The sequence below is a fragment of the Dipodomys ordii genome, unplaced genomic scaffold, assembly GCF_000151885.1.
Source record: "Dipodomys ordii isolate 6190 unplaced genomic scaffold, Dord_2.0 Scaffold114, whole genome shotgun sequence".
In the NCBI taxonomy this organism is placed as follows: domain Eukaryota; kingdom Metazoa; phylum Chordata; class Mammalia; order Rodentia; family Heteromyidae; genus Dipodomys; species Dipodomys ordii.
Window position 1 is genome coordinate 2,420,844 of NW_012267330.1, and position 16,604 is coordinate 2,437,447.

Genomic DNA, 16,604 nt, shown 5'->3' on the forward strand with positions numbered 1-16,604 from the left:
CATAAGGCCAAATGACCACGGGCTAAGATTATGACAGAGCAAACAAGTAAGCCTTTCCTCCTAATCAAATGACCATTTTGGTATCTTTTCACATTAGTGGAAAGCTGACTAATATATTTCTCAACTAAAAGGTGAAATTCCCCTTTCCTTTCCTTTCCCTTACCTTCTTTTTTTCCCCTTCTCTTCCCTTCCTTCTTTCTTTGTGTCTTGTTACATGAATTTTAACTCAGGGCTTCATGCTGTTACCTGGACTTTTTGTTTAAGGCTGACACTCTACAACTTGAGCTATGCCTCTACTTCTGGCATTTGGGGAGTGGTGACAGTCTTTCCTGCCCAGGCTAGCTTCAAATTGGAGATGAGAATCTCCTGGATTTGTCTGCCTGGGCTCACATTGAACCCTCATCCTCAGATCCCAGCATCCTGAGTAGCTAGGATTACAGATATGAGTCCTTAAAGCCTGGCCTGGGGGGCAAGTTTCTTGAAGACAGAAATGTTTTCTCCATTTTAGCATCCCTAGGCCCTTACCCAGGGCTGCACTGTAAGCAGGTACTTAATATGTGTACATTAGAGATGGATGGAGAATTATCTTTGTCTCAGAATTTGTTTAAGGCTCCAGAGCCAAGCACAAATGGATGCTAACATTCATCTTGCTAAAGAAACCTGTTTTTACAATATTTATTAAAAGATGGCAGAGCCAGTCCAGCTATCACGCCACCTCTATACAATGGAAGATGAGAAATTTGGAAAATGACTCCCGGAAGGGACTTTAATGGAAGAGAGGTCTGTAGCTCACTTAACTACTTACAAATAATAAGGGTGGAAGAATGGCCCCAGGAGAACAACCAGAAGGGTTGGGTGGGAGACTGACTGACTAGAGATGAGACCTTCCTGACCTCCTTCCCTCCTCATTGAAGGCATGCAAGACCCCCAGAATGCCACTGTCCTTTCCAGGCTACTGAAATGGAGCATGGTGACAGAACTGTCACATTTTGGACTAACTTCCCCTGGAGTTGATGGCTTCTGTGAACAAAGAAACTAGAGATTACTTTCTTCTGGACAACTCAGAGATCACCCAGAAGGGCAAGGCTGATATGTGTGGTGAGGCATTTGTCATCTTCCCGTTAGCATGAGGATGGCATGAAAAGAGGTGGGCTGCAGGCATCTCGATGGAGCCCCACAAGTGGGTAGCCCATGATTCCAGATGGCCTTCGTGATAAGAGGCCGTGGGATGTTCCCACAGGGGGTGGTGTCATCAGAACTCTCAAGGGACCTGAGAGTGGTGTCAGCCAGATGCCTGCTCTATATGGGATTGCTTGTAGGAGATATCTGAGGATTCAAACCATTTGGACATAACTTTTGTGTCTGTTTGTCTGTTGTATCAGAGGGTGTGATGGTTGGGGAAAACTGCCATGGGAGAAATGACAATATGACATTAAGAAGACTGGCCCAGTTGGTGTCATACAGGAAGCAAGCTTGGGTAGAGGCCCTCTAGTCTTACTGGCTTAAAGAACAGAGGACAGAGTTTGTGGTCTCCACAGCAGCTTGAATGTATAAAGCAAAATCCTGAAATGAAGAGAACCAGAGAACAGTCCTAAAATCTTCATGTAATCTTAGCTAGAAGGCTAGCTAAGGCCAAAAGGACAGGGATTCCAACTGCTGTTCATGATAAGGGAGATAATTTGAATTAAACAAAATTAATTGTTTACCATAACAAAACACCAACAGCCTTTGAAAAAATGCAATAGTATCCAGGGTCTCTAAATGTTTTACTCCCAATGTTTAGGATCCAATCCCAAAGTACCAGACTTTGGAGAATTAGGAAACCATGATCACATTACAGAGAAATCACAGTCACTGGAGACAATGATTCAGACATTACATTTGCAGAAAAAGACTTAAAAAACTACTATAACTGGGCCAGATGTACTGGCTTATTACTGTAATCCCAGCTACTCTGTAGGTGAAAATGGGACCCATCTCAACAAACAAGCTCCCATATAGCAGTAGATAGGAGGACTGTGAGCTGAGGCTGGTCCTAGGAAAAAACCTCAAGACTTTAGCTGAAAATAACTAAAAAAAAGGGCTGTGTTTCTTTTTCTTGTCTTTCTCTCTATATTCTCTCTCTCTTTCTCTCTCTCACACATACACACACACATACATACAATACTACTATAACTATCTTCAAGGATATAAGTGAAACTATACTCACAGCAAATGAATGAACAGGACATGTTGACAAATAAAAATATAAAAAATTAAAAATCTCAATAATTTAATGTAACTTTGATTATATCATTATATATTATATATATATTTTTGGGTCTGGTCGTGGGGCCTGAACTCTGGGCCTGGGCACTGTCCCTCAGCTCTTCAGCTCAAGGCTAGCACTCTACCTCTTGAGCCACAGTGCCACTTCCGGCTTTTTTTTTCTTTTTGCTTATGTGGTGCTGGGGAATCAAACCCAGGGCCTCATGCATGCAAGGCAAGCACTCTACCACTGAGCCACCTTCCCAGCCCTGTATATTATATTATTATATAACATATAAAATAAAGGAAGTTATTGAATGAGTATATTGAGTAAGTAGGTTAGGGAAAGCAGAGATAGCTTCAGTGTATTTAAAGATAGAATATCTGAAACTATTCAATTTAAACACCGACAGAAAAATTAACAGACCCTCAGGGACCTGAGGGACAAAGGCAATGAGTTTTACATAGGGATAATCAGGGTTATATAGGGCGTGTGTGTGTATGTGTGTGTGTGTGTGTGTGTGAAGATAGGCACAGAGATAAATAGATGATAGGTAACATGATAGGTAAATCTTAGATATTAGATGGATTCATAGGTGGACAGATTGGAGAATATTTGAAACAAAGAAATGGAAATTGTCTATAAAATTTACAGGAAAACCTAATTCCTGCAGAGCAAATTGCATATATACGTAGTATAGCGAAGGAGCTTGCTCATTCACAAGCCCTGCTCTAACACCTATCCTATCAAAGAATGAATCTCAGCCTCAAATGAATCTGTTTCCTCAAACTCCTGGGTTTTCTTAATGCAGAGCAAGTAGAGAGCCCTCTATGTGCAGTACTGAGACATAACCTGCAGGGCTTAGGCCAGGGAGCAAGCAGAGGAGAATGGAGGGGGGTGGGGGAGGAGACAAACAGGTGGAAGTGACCGGGGCCATGGGCTAAGGGCCAGTGAGGAGACTTGATGTTCTGATGAGGGAAGAGTGGACTGGAGACTAACCTGAGACCAGGCCGCAGGATGGCATAGCCCACAATGAAGTGCACCTTCTCCAAGTTGGACATGGGTCTGTCTGAGACGGGACCATCAGGATCAAATGCTTCCTCTCCAATGTTCAGCTGGCTGGCCACCTAGAAGCCCAAAGATGGCCATCAGGACAGCTGTGACTCTCTCAATTTTGCCAAAAATGAAACTCTGACATGGGGATGGATTTCCTGGAACCCCACAATAGGCTGGCACAGACCTGGGAGCAGATTGGCGCAGACTCGAGTCACCCGGCCCTGAGCTCACCTGACCTGTGATCCTAGAGGAACGCTTTAGCTTCATGGAGGAGATCCCCTTGGTTCCTCTTTCCTTGCGACTCAGTCTCTGTGGAAGGAGACATTCACCAGAAGGAAGGAAAGCGTAAGTAGTCCTTCCATGTTGGCCCTAAAGCCACTTGCAATGGAGTAAATGTCCCTGTCATTCATCCATTTCCTGGCCCAATTTACAATGCCTGGAAGAAAGGGCTTAACCCAAGCCCTTTGGATCTGTTGGTTTCCTCAGACAAGGAGATTGTTCTTTGTCATGATGAAAATTTGCTGCCAAAACTAGAGCTCAGTACTGGTTTGGGTTGGGATCAGTGCAGGACTGGGATCAGTGCAGGTTGGGATCAGTGCAGGACTAGGGCTAGGACTGGCACCAGCTCTGGTTATGGTGAAACTTGTTTTGAACACAGGTTCTTAATGTGAAACACTGGCTAGCAAGCTCTGGTAGGGTGGGCAAGGCTTGTACAGCTCAGTTCTAAGTGAGGCATAGGGAGATATTTAACAACCACATGTAGGAAAGAAAACATGAGCTAGACTTCCAGGAGGCAGCATGGCCAGACTGCTTTCTAGAGTCCCTTCCCTGGGGGCATTGCTAGTGTTCAAGGTGACTTCGAGCAATCCTTCCAGCCTCCTCACATTCTTGCTCACTCATCTGGGGGAAGTCATGTTGTGAGGATTCTCAAGTAGCTCTGTGCCAGTGCTTGTAGGGCAAGGAACCAAGGCCTCCTGCCAGTGCCATGTGAGTGAGCCAACTCAGGAGTAGACCCGAGGCAACAGCTTGGTGGCAACCTCCAGAGATCCTGGACAGAGCTAGCAAGCCATTCCTGACCTTCAGAAATAACAAATATGTGCTGTTTTAAGCTGCAGTGTTTGGAAGTAACTTGTTACACAGCAATAGGTACTTAATAGGTTTGGGGGAGCTTCTGCTTCCAGAAATCAAGGACTTATGGTCTCAGCCTGGGGCTGGGCTGGGGATGTAACTGGGGCTATGGACTCCCTTAGATTTCTTTGCAGTTAGCCTGCATACAGGACCTCAGAAGTTGCACCTCAGTCAGTTACCTAGAACATGAGACACTCCTGTACCCGGTTGCTAGTGGGCCTAGGTGCTGTCACTTTGTGTACATCCTTTCGACTGCTCTTGGTTAGTTCCACTAAGATTACAGCATGAAACTGACCAAAAATGAATGTGAATTAACCTTCCATGAGAGTACTTTGTAGAACACAGTTAACGACTTGGTCTTTGTGAATGGGTTTAAAGCCAACTACCACATATGTGTTCACTGTGATTTGGGTGGTGAGTCACTTCATTTCTGTTTCATTAGCTTTGGATAATCCCTACTTTGTAGAATTGGCTCCGCTTGGAATTAGATGAAGAGAAGCAATTGGCTGGTAATGTCACAATAATTGGATCTTTGGTTGTTACTATTATTACATGTATTTGAATTTAGTTCAAGTCAATATTTAGAGTTTACAGGACTTTCTCCACTAGTGACTGAGTAATTCAAATACCCCAGGGCATGAGTCTTGATTCATGAACTTCCCAGTGCAATCCAAGACTGAAAACACCCAGGCCCAGGTTTAGGGACTGGACTTGGTGATGATACTGCAGATGCAGCTCCATAGTTAGCTTCCTGGGCCTGAGCCATGGTACACACCAAGCCACCATCCTCAGCACCCACCTGTGCAGTTCCACCATGCTGTGGACCCCCAAAAATGCTGTCTTTGCCCAATCTGTCATGGATCTGCCGCATCACTGAGTCGTCACTCACACTGTTTCTGGCATATAAGAGTGGCTCTGGAAGGTCACCCATGAACCTCAAGATGATGTTCCACACGGCCAGTGCAGCCTGGGGGATGATCAGAGGGCCTGGTTAGAACCCGAATCCCAGCACTGGAGTCCACACCAGGAGCCAGGCCTCTTTCCTGCTCTCTCTGCGCTGTAGCACAGCCTCTGGATCTGGGTGGATCCAGGAAGGACTTGATGGGAGCAGAACCAGAGAACAACTCCATACCGAGTAGTCTGTGTCATTTTCATGGTAGAGCAGCGGGTAGCGGAGAGAACGCAGGATGTGTGTATGTGTGGCTGATTTTTGGAAGTAAGTTGCAGCAAACTTGGGGAAGGTATACTCATCCAGGCTATCCACATGCTCTTCTATCTCCTCCGTTATGGGGACAGTATCCAGATCAATTTCCGGCAGTGTCTGAGTTTTTGCTTCCAGATCCTGAAGTGGGGATGGGAGGTGTGAGCGGGAAGGACAGGGGTCCTTTTAGATAAAAGCTGAACTGTCAGCCAACTTTCAGGGGCAAGAAATGTTGGGACTAGGGATTTCAGAAAGCTACATCTGTCTGTCTACCAGATTCACAGTATCATTCTAGCTCCCTGGAGTTGGTGACCTCTCTAATTCTGTGCTTGGAAGGCTGCTGTGGACATGAACTTGAAGGCCTGGCCCTGATGACACTGGGGTCTATACAGCTTCTGCAGCCTTCCTCGCCACCCCTCCCTCTTCTCCTTGGCACACCAGCAGCCCCAAGGCTCCACACAGGTACAGAAAGTGCTGCCTGCCTGGGGGCACTGCCACCTCAGTGGGCGTAGAGCAGGCTCCAGGCATCCTTGCAAAGAAGTCACACCTAGCTCTAAAGGTTTCGAACATGAGGATTTGGGCAGCTCACTGCTTTATTCATGACCATCTGGGCATCTGAATGTACTCGGAAGCTCACTCTGGCAGCTTTAGCAAAACCTAAGAGGTTGAATGAGGTCAGGGGGAGGGCAAGTCCTCCATCAGGCTGTCTCACCTCAAAGCGAGCTGGGGCTGGGCCCTCCTGACCCCCGATCATGGATGGGAGGAAGCCAAACACTTTCTCCACCATCTCTGTGTCGGTGATGGTGTCATAGATGGACTTGCACTTCTTTTCGGGCAGAGGTTTTGGTCTCCTTTGCTCTTCATCCAGGATGGCCAGCGGTTCCTGTACATACCACCAAGGGGAGAAGGTGATCCACAGTTCTGGGCCCTGCTCTGTCTACCCTCGCAGAATAAGCACCTACGAGAGAACCTCATCCTGCTGTCATTTGACCAAACATCTTTTGCTTTAAAATGTTACATTTTAACAGCTGTAAGAATAGTGACCAGCTACCAGGGCTTTCCATTTTTCTGATGACAACCAGAAATCTTTGTGAATTACATTGCTGGCTTGATGTCCGAGGTATCACCCCAAACTCCAGAACCCAGAACCCAGAACCCAGTGTAAAATCACTGCTCAGGACCACAAAGTTCTTCCCTACCTGAGGCCTATACTAACAAATACAGAGCTCTTTGCAGCCAAATGGGACCCATTAAAGCACAAAGTCTTTGTTCTCTGTCTGATGGTCTTACTTTTTCTGTTCATTATACTGGTAGTTTAGATGTTAGACCCAATTTTTATCCATGGAGCAGGAGTAAACATCATCTCAGCCCCTTTGCCTCACCATGACTTCTAGATAAGCCAAGCAAGAAGAAAGAGGTTGAGTCTCACGTACTCATGGAGATAATGGATCTTTCGTGGGTGAGACTCAAATGCAGGAGTATGCATTTTGCTGTTCTGTTCCCTATTCTCCTGTCCTCCAGACACTCCATGGTTCTCAGTGGTTTTTCTACCACCTGAGTCATCATGCATAGTCTTTTTTTTTTTTTTTGCCAATCCCGGGCTTGAACTCTGGGCCTGGGCACTGTCCCTCAGCTCTTCAGCTCAAGGCAAGCACTCTACCACTTGAGCCACAGCACCACTTCCTTTTCTGCTTATGTGGTGCTGAGGAATCAAACCCAGGGCCTCATGCATGCAAGGCAAGCACTCTACTGCTGAGCCACCTTCCCAGCCCATCATGCATAGTCTTGTAACAGAGCTCTTCACTCTCCTCCAGGGCAGGCTGGTCACTCACAGCAGAACCCTCCACTCTCCTCCAGGCATGCTGATCTCCCACAGTACCTCTGGCTCAGATGTCCTGCCTCTTTCACAAGACTGACCATCATCCCTTAGGCAAAAAGGAGGGAACTACAGAGTTCCACTTCCAGATTCCAAGCTAAGTCTGTCTAGATGATCTGCTGTATGGCCCCTGTTGTACCCTGTGCCTTCCTGGTAGTGGTCCCTGCAGTACTGACTGTGTACAGGGAGAGGGAAGAGCTCCCTGGTATATCTATGCTGCAGTACTGACTGTGTATAGAGAGAGGAAAGCAGCCCCTTGTGTATCTATACTGCAGTACTGACTGTGTACAGGGAGAGGGAAGCGGTCCCTTGTATAGCTACCCTGCAGTCTAGGAGGCAGCTCCTAATTCATCTCCTGTAGTCTCACTGTGTTCTTGAGTAGCTGGCATAGAATTAAACATCTTGGCTTGAGTGCAGGCTCTCCAACGGGGATTCTATGAGAGGTCTCTTTTTCTACTTGTTCCTCCTTCCCTCCCTTCCTGCTTAGCCCTGGCCAGCCCCACCTGCACAACATGCTAGGTGACTACCTACCTGGGCTTTTTGCTGCTGTAATATCTGCCGGGTAGCCCTGCCCCTGGCATGTGCCTGGATGACCAGCACCGCCCTCCTCTTGGCTTGGACTTGCTGGCGCACCAGGTAGCCTCTGCAGCGGGCCTGCAGTCTCACCACCCTCTGCCGCATGGCCTGGAACTGTCTTGTTAGTGGATGGCTCCGAACAATGGCCTGCAGGCGCTCAAAGCCCACCAGGATCTGCAGGAGTTAAGAGCGAGGTGGGTTCACTGCAAAGTGCCTTCCTAAGGGACCACGGTGGAATTTTCCCAGAACCCTTGAAAGTTAGTTGTACATTTGACTACTTCTTGACACAGGGCCGATGCTGCTATTATACATATCAATTAGCCTGGGTCTATTGAGTTGTTACTTAGAGCAGAGCCGGCCATGCTAATAAGTGCTAATTTTTTTTAAAAGAGCATAAATAATGACATGGCCTTCTGGGGGTGTGGATGGAGGGTGACTACATTCCAAAGCTTCCATTTTTATACCTGCCAGCTAAGACCAGCCACCTTATCAGGCAGAGGCTCACACACCTGTCTAGTGCTTTGAGGTTAGCTTTATTAAGCTAGTTTAATCTCTAAAACAGAAGGAAAGAGCTGGCGCTAGTGGTACATGCCTGTAATCCTATCTACTCAGCAGGCTGAAATGTGAGCAACCTGGTTCAAGATCAGTCCATGACTCCAATTAATCACTGAAAAACCAGAAGTTGAATTTGGCTCAAGTGGTAAAGAGCACCAACCTTGAGTGAAAAAGCTAAGGGACAGTGCTCAGGCCCCGGGTTCAAGCACCAATACTAGCACACACACACACACACACACACACACACAAACCCATCAGGAGCAACAACAATGAGCCAGAAGGAGAGTATGAAATGGCCCACTTCAATACTGGGCCATAGTAGTCCCTGAGTCCCAGGGATGAAGCTGTTGGCTTCTTAAAGATCAACTCAAAGGGTTTAAACATTTGAATATCACACCTACCTATTAATGCACGTACCACCAGCTACTTCCTAACTGCATGCTCTTGAGTTTACTTAACCCTTTGGGCCTTCATTTTTTAGTGGGTATTTTAAAGCAAAATAAAATAGTACCTGTAAAACAACAGGCCTCAAGTAACACTTCCCTACACATAAGCCATTGCATGCTGTTGTGAGCATGCAAGGCAGATGGGCCTGGGACCAGTTTTGCTGACATGACCATTTTATGTCCCAACAATAGTCATGCCCATTAACAAAGATAAGCAGACAAATGAGGCCCTAGAGGACACAGCCATGTTTGCTCTGCTTCCTACAGTGGTAAACAGGCACTCATTAGCTAGTGTCTGTGCTTGGGAGAAAAATTAGAAAGGTCATGAAACACGATAATCAGTCTATTTACTTATTTTGTTACCTGTAAGATAAGAAAAAAGGTCATTTCAGAGAAAGACACTTCAGTCCAGTTCTGAGGATGCTCAAAATTCTGTAGGAGACAATCTCTGAAGCCCACAAACAACGGGGCCTGAGACTATGCTAAGAATAGTGTGTTTATACCAATGCTGGCCTTTGAAAATCCATATTCTACGCCTGTTAGGGATGAGGCCCTTCCTACACAAGACCTCACCTTCAGAGACACGAATATAAACAATTTGTCTTCTATGGGGCATTATCCACTGCCTTCAAAGGCCCAGCCTCCTGAGCTCTCTCACCAGCTTGAAATTCTTTCTGTTGCAATAGCCTCGCCACTCAGCCTGGAGGGTCACAGCTGCCCGTCTCTGTCGCAAGAATTCCTTCCTAGGGGGAAAACACATGCTACGGTGAGTAACAGGCAAGCCTTTGGGGGAGTTTAGAAGGGAAAGGGAACAACAAACTATCTCAGAAGCCATAGGACATCAACAACTGCACAAATAGATTGGGAACATAAAACCTGCTACCAACAACCCAAATTTACAAATAAAGACTATCTAGTTGGTTCGTTTGTTTGTGATACTAAGGTTTGAGCTCTAGGCTTGCTAAGTAGGTACTTGAGCCATACCTGCAGGTTTTTTGCTGAAGTTATTTTTGAGATAAGGCCTCTCTAGGGTGGGGTGGGGCAGGGGGTGGGGAAGAGTGTTGGCCTGGTTCAACCTGGACTGTCATCCTGCTATTTACACCTGGATTAACATGCACATACCACCAAACCCAGTTATTGTTTGGATTTTAATAACTTGTTATCTAGGCTGGTCTTAAACTCTGATCTTCTCAATCTCTGCTTGCTGAAAAAGGGAGATTACAGGCAGAAGCCACTGTACCCAGCTGAAGTCTTTTTAAAAATTTTCCTTCAACACTAGAACTCACAGGTATAAGCAGAAACTTTTTGAAATGAGTCCCAGAGCCACAGCAGCTAGGAGAGAGACTTGACAGATGGAATTACATCAAAATAAAAAGGGTTTGCACACAACAAAGGACATACAGAATTATAGAAATGATGGGACAAAATGTGAACTAATTCAGTAGTGATACTCACTAGACACTATGTTGAAAATGAACTATACAACTTGTGGGGGATGGGGGTTGGAAGGGGAAAGAACTGGAAGAAAACAAGGGAAGAGGTGACATTGTTCAACAAGAAATGTATTTATTACCTGAACTATGTAACTGTAACCCCTCTGCACATCACCTTTATAATAAAACTAAATAAAGTAAAATAAAAAGGACATACTTACTAAACTAGAAAGGAATTAACAGACTGAGAGAAGATCTTTGCCAGCAATATATCTGATAAAGGCCTAATATCCAAAATATACAAGGAACTCAAGAAACTAACTTCTTCCAAAGATAATAACCAATCACTAAATGGGCACAGGAGCTAAGGAGAGACTTCTCAGAAGGAGAGACAAGAATGACAAAGAAACACATGAGGAAATGCTCATCATCCCTGGCCATAAAGGAAATGAAATCAAAACAACTCTGAGATCCCATTTCACCCCAGTTAGATTGGCCAACATTGTAAACTTGAACAACAACAAATGTTGGCAGGGATGTGGGGAAAAGGAACACTACTTCACTGTTGGTGGGAATGTAAACTAGTATAACCACTCTGGACAGCAGTCTTGAGGGTCCTCAAAAAAACGAGACCTAGATCTTCCCTATGACCCAGCCATACCACTCCTGGGCATCCACCCAGAATATCTGGATCCAGGACACCATAAAGACCTTTGCACATCCATGTTCACTGCTACACTATTCACAACAGCCAAGGTATGGAAAGAGCACAGATGCCCTACAAAAGATGAGTGGAGTGCCGGGCGCCAGTGGCTCACGCCTGTAATCCTAGCTACTCAGGAGGCTGAGATCTGAGGATCTCGGTTCAAAGCCAGCCCAGGCAGGAAAGTTCATGAAACTCTTATCTCCAATAAACCACCAGAAAACTGAAAGTGGCGCTGTAGCTCAAGTGGTAGAGCTGTAGCCTTGAGCTGAAGAGCTGAGGGACAGCGCTCAGGCCCAGAGTTCAAGGCCCACGACTGACAAAAAAAAAAAAAAAAAAGATGAGTGGATCCAAAAAATGTGGTAGCTATACACATAGAGTTTTACAGAGCCATTAGAAAGAATAATATTATGTCATTTTCAGGAAAATGGATAGACCTAAAACAAATCATGTTAAGTGAGATAAGACAAGCTCAGAGAGACAAACAGCAATGTTTTCTCTCATATGCAGAAGCTAGATCTAAAATACACTGCGACATGGTAAATTATACAGGACTCTAGACATTCATGCATAGTGAGACCAAAGGAAGATACTCTTAGGACAGGAACAAAGGTGCAATGCCTATGTGTGTCTGATCATATAAAATAGTATTTACTGAAATGAACTTCAGGATATGGAAACAAGGGATTTTTTTCCTTTGTTTCTATTTTTGTTTTCTTTTTTTCTTGTTTGTTTTGGGGTCTTTGGGAAGGTAAGAAGGGCACAGAAATGGAGGGACAAAGGGTGAACAAATGCGTCAGTGGTACTCACTAGACACTACGTTGAAAATGAACTATACAACTTGTGTGGGGATGAGGATGGGAGGAAAAAACTGGGAGAGAGTGAGAGAAGGGGTGGCACTGCCCAAAAAGAAATATACTCTTTACCTGACTTATGTAATTGTAACCCTTTTGTATATCACCTTTATAATAACAATAAAAATATTAAAAAAATCTTTCTTCACTTTTCCCATACTACCAAAATCTGTGAAGGGATGAACCCTATTTTCAGCCAGACCCCCTTCTCTGGTCACTAACTCAATGCAAGAAACAAGAGAACTTGAAAATTGGTCTGGGGTGGAGGTGGAGGTAGGGAAGACACTGCAAGGTGAGCTTGGCCCGTGTAATCTTTGATTTGTACACTCAACTCAGAGTCCTTTCTATTTCTCAATCGTCATCTGAAGACATTCTTAGGTTTAGAACAGTCTCAACCATGTTAAAATTATCTGAAGAGCTTCAACCCTTAGTGATGCCTGGATACCAAACAGTATAATTGACTCAGAACTTTGATATGTGTCTGGAGTATGTACACACACACACACACACACACACACACACACACACACACACACACACAATCCGTCCTTGATATCCATACCTGTATATACACAGACTCTGATTCTACATCCAATGACGCACAGATTGAAAATTTTCAGAAAAAACTGCATCTGTCCTGAACCTGTACAGACTTTTTCCTTGTCATTTCTTCTAAACAACATAGTATAATACCTATTTATATAACATTTGCATCGTACTATCATGAAGAATCTAAAGCCAAGCATGATAGTGTACAGTTGTAATCCTAGCAAGGGACTTAATCAGGAAGACGGTGAGTTTGACACAGAGAGTTCAAGGCCAGCCTGGGTTATGTAGTGAGCCCCTGTGCTAAAAATCAACCTGCCCCCAAGAAAAACCCCAAAGCTAAAAATAAATAAAAAACAGTACAGAGATCATTAGATCAAATTATGCAAGAGGATGTTCACAGATTATCTGCCAATATTATATGATTTAGTCATAAAATTTTTTGAGAGAGGGTCTTACCATGTAGCCCGGCCTGTCCTCAAACTTGAGATCCTCCTACCTTCTGAGTTCTGAATTACAGGCATGTGCCACCACACCTGCAAATGCCATTTTACCAAAGGGACTTGAGTGTCTGTGGACTTGCTATCCTTGTAGGGCCTGAAACCAAGTTTCTGAGGATAACTGGATGTATCTGATCATCCAGTATTCTAACAGGCAGCCAAAACAAACAATAGAATTACCTTAAAATGAAGAAAGTCTATTTATTTTCCAGTGTCTGTACTAGTGGCTCCTGAATGGAGGTAATGAGTTTGCAGGGAACATTGGGAAAAGTCTAGAAGGATTCTGGTTGTCATGATGACAGGATAGAAGAAGAGGATCCTACTGGCGCCCAGTGCAGGGAGCCTGATACTTCCAGGCTTTACAGTTCATGAGCCTTTTCAAATTGCCATAGATCTCCAAAACACCAAATCTGTAGTAAATGAACTCATATTGATTACCTAATTTATCTCAACTGAGCTGGCAATGACATCATGAGGGTGGCACCAACTTACAGGAACATAGTACCAACTAGGTAGTGTCAACAACATACCAACTGTTGTACACATACAATGACAACAAGGTTAGGGGCATTTTTTTCTCTAAAACAAAATCACCTTATAACTTATACCTGGATGGTCTTCAAGATGAGTACAGTAGACACCAAAATGTAATTGGGCAAAGAACTCATATCTCTTGCTTATAGAGTGCATTTTATTTTTACCAAACATTCCAATGATATGTTAAAATTCTCTGGCTACCACAAAGTTGTAGGGTCCCTGGGCCAGGGGGTCTTGTGTTACAGTTTCTCCTCCAGACCTGCTGGAGGGTAGCAGGCAGGTGTAGGGATTTGTGGGGTTTGGGGTGAGGAGTGGTACCTGTATTTGTAGCCCCTCAGGACTCTCTGGATTCTGACAGCTGCTCCGTCCAGGGCCTGGCCCCGCTGAATCTCCAGTAGGGTGTCCTGGTGATCCTGAAGGTGGGAGTGAGGCTATCATGTGGCCGCTCCTCCAACCGCCCCCTGCCCTGCCTGGAGCCAGGACTTTGTCTCCAGACGTCTCTTAGACTTCTCCCACAAGGGCAAGTACAGAAATCGTCCTCCAGTTGACCCTGATATGGCTCAAAGAAGGAACTGTAATTATATAACCCACACTGTCCCCCAGACTCTTTCTTCTTGCTAATTCAATCTGATAGCCTTCACTTCTGCTCTGGAGAAATCCAAGGGTGGGTCAGAAAATGTCCAGAAATGTAAGAGATATTTGCCTCTGACTGCTCAACACACCATGCTTGTTTCAATACCAAAATATTTTGGGCTGGGAAGGTGGCTCAGTGGTAGAGTGCTTGCCTTGCATGCATGAGGCCCTAGGTTCGATTCCTCAGCACCACATAAGCAGAAAAAGCTGGAAGTGGCACTGTGGCTCAAGTGGTAGGGCACTAGCCTTGAGCTGAAGAGCTGAGGGACAGCGCCCAGGCCCAGAGTTGAGGCCCCAACCAAAAAGATATATATTTGTCATCACCTATAAGAGGATTCATGGCACAAGGAGTGTGTGTGTATGTGTGTGTGGTGGTGGGGGGGTGCACGTGCGCACACGCCTGCGCGTATTGTCTGGGAAGCCATGCTGCTCCTTCCTGCCTGCCTGGTTTCAGAACCCCAAATAGGCCTTAGCGATGCACAGACAGGTTCTAGGCTGGAGAGCTGAGGCTGGACTGGGTGTGGACGGGCTGTGTCAAAGGGGAGGGAGTGGAAGTGAGGAGAAGATAGAGATCCAGCCAGCCACAGGCCTCCTCCTGTAGGCACCTCCACCTCCCTCCTCACTGTGTGCCCCCTCTCAAGGTTCAGGGGCCTTCAAACTGATGACAACGGATTCCCTGGGGTCTCACCTTTAAGAAAACTTTGGTCTTTCCCATCTTCCAGTCTCTGTCTGTTTGCAGGCACACATCCAGGATGCGCAAGGTCATCTGACGGAACTTGTCTTGAAGCTGCAGAGGAGAACAGTGGGCTGGGCTGTCCTAACAGAGACTCTGGGAGGGCAAGGAATGGGGGGCAACAATCCCTCCCCAGGGGAGCTGTGTCTTCCTCTTCCTGTCACAGGCTTCACATCAGGGGAAGTCCTGATGGGCACAAGTACAACCAATATTTCAGTGCAAGTAGAGAGTGAGGGTTCTTGCCGGGCACAGGTCATCTGGGCGTTCTGAGGGCCGCAAGGCTGCTCAGACTTCAGGATGGCTGATGGCTTCAGAAAGAAAGTGAAGGATCTCCCCACCCACAGAGTTTCCCTAGCACTCCTCAGCTGCCTGACCCTTTTCCAGTAGGAGAGCTAGCCTTTTTGCAGTAAACTTTCAGACATGTCAACAGAATGAGCCATCTCAGACACCTGCGTGACCCTTCCCCCCCCCCCAGACTTCAAAGCACTGGGAGATTAAGAGACAGAAGAGGACAAAGGGCGGACAGACCGGTTCTGTAGAGCGTGAGGGGTCCAGGGATGGTGCTGGGCATCTAGAGGGGAGCAGGGAGACCCCCTAGGGTTGGGGATCTGGAGATGCTGGAGGGGGAGTGGACGGTGGGGCATGCACCTGTGTGCGCTCAGCGCTGGGCAGCAGCACTCGGAAGCGGTAGGTGAATTCCTCAAACGTGTAGCGGATGGGGAAGCCCGACTTGCGGATGTGCACAGTCTCCATCATGCCTGAGTAGCGCAGCTGCTGAATGCACAGCTCCCGGTCGAAGAGCTGTGGAGGGAGGCGCAGGAACAGAGGAGGAAGGCCCACTTGGCCCCACTGCTCTACCATGGTGACTGCTCAGAGGGCACATACCCCCAGGGGCACAGGAGCCCCCACAGAGACAACAAGAAGTAAACAAATGCTTGATTGAATGAAAACGACATTTCAACGAATGCAGTAGAAGTGGCTGAAAGTCTGTGACGTGTTCCCTGTTAGAAGATCATACGCCTAGCTACCCAGGAGGCAGAGATCTTAGGATGGCAGTTTGAAGCTATTCCAGGCAGGAAAATTGGTGAGGCTCTTGTTCCCATTTAACCACCAAAAAGCTGGAAGGGAAGCTGTGGCTCAAGTGGTAGAAAATCAAGCAAAAATGCAAGGTCCTGAGTTCAAGCCCCAATACTGGCACCAAAACCAAAACAAGACCGAAACAATCCCACCATAGTTCCATAATTTTCAAGGCATACAATGCATTAAACAAAAATGTCATTTGCATATGCTTCTGAAGTGTCCCCTCCCCAGATGGGCACAGGAGAGCTGGTGGTAGCCACTGGCTGTGAGGAACTGAGCTGTCCTCTGCTATGAGTGGTGTGGCTAGCAGAAAGGAATTTGGCATGATAGTTTTCCCTAGAGCTCCAGGCTTCCCCACTGGCTCCAAGACTGTCAAGCTTGTGTTCTGGAATGCCTTGGCCTGGCACCAGGGTAGACACCCTGTTACAGGGCAAACGCACTAACAGGTACTTTTGCCCCTCCCCCCACTAGTGTTGAGTAGGTAGTCAATAGCTATTTA

General features: G+C 46.1%; 1 protein-coding gene across 1 annotated transcript in view; it reads right to left on the reverse strand.

The window, feature by feature from the left end:
- The window catches only part of Myo7b (myosin VIIB), a 99,339-nt gene that overhangs the window by 19,586 nt on the left and 63,149 nt on the right, over positions 1–16,604 (reverse strand). Inside the window, exons 18-27 of the mRNA XM_013028813.1 lie at positions 15,674–15,826; positions 14,981–15,079; positions 13,978–14,072; positions 9,745–9,829; positions 8,041–8,259; positions 6,346–6,516; positions 5,565–5,774; positions 5,232–5,399; positions 3,536–3,613; positions 3,248–3,375 (exon numbers count right to left, since the gene is read on the reverse strand). Of these exons, the coding sequence (XP_012884267.1) occupies positions 3,248–3,375; positions 3,536–3,613; positions 5,232–5,399; positions 5,565–5,774; positions 6,346–6,516; positions 8,041–8,259; positions 9,745–9,829; positions 13,978–14,072; positions 14,981–15,079; positions 15,674–15,826 (1,406 nt within the window). The remainder of the gene's footprint in view (positions 1–3,247; positions 3,376–3,535; positions 3,614–5,231; positions 5,400–5,564; positions 5,775–6,345; positions 6,517–8,040; positions 8,260–9,744; positions 9,830–13,977; positions 14,073–14,980; positions 15,080–15,673; positions 15,827–16,604) is intronic.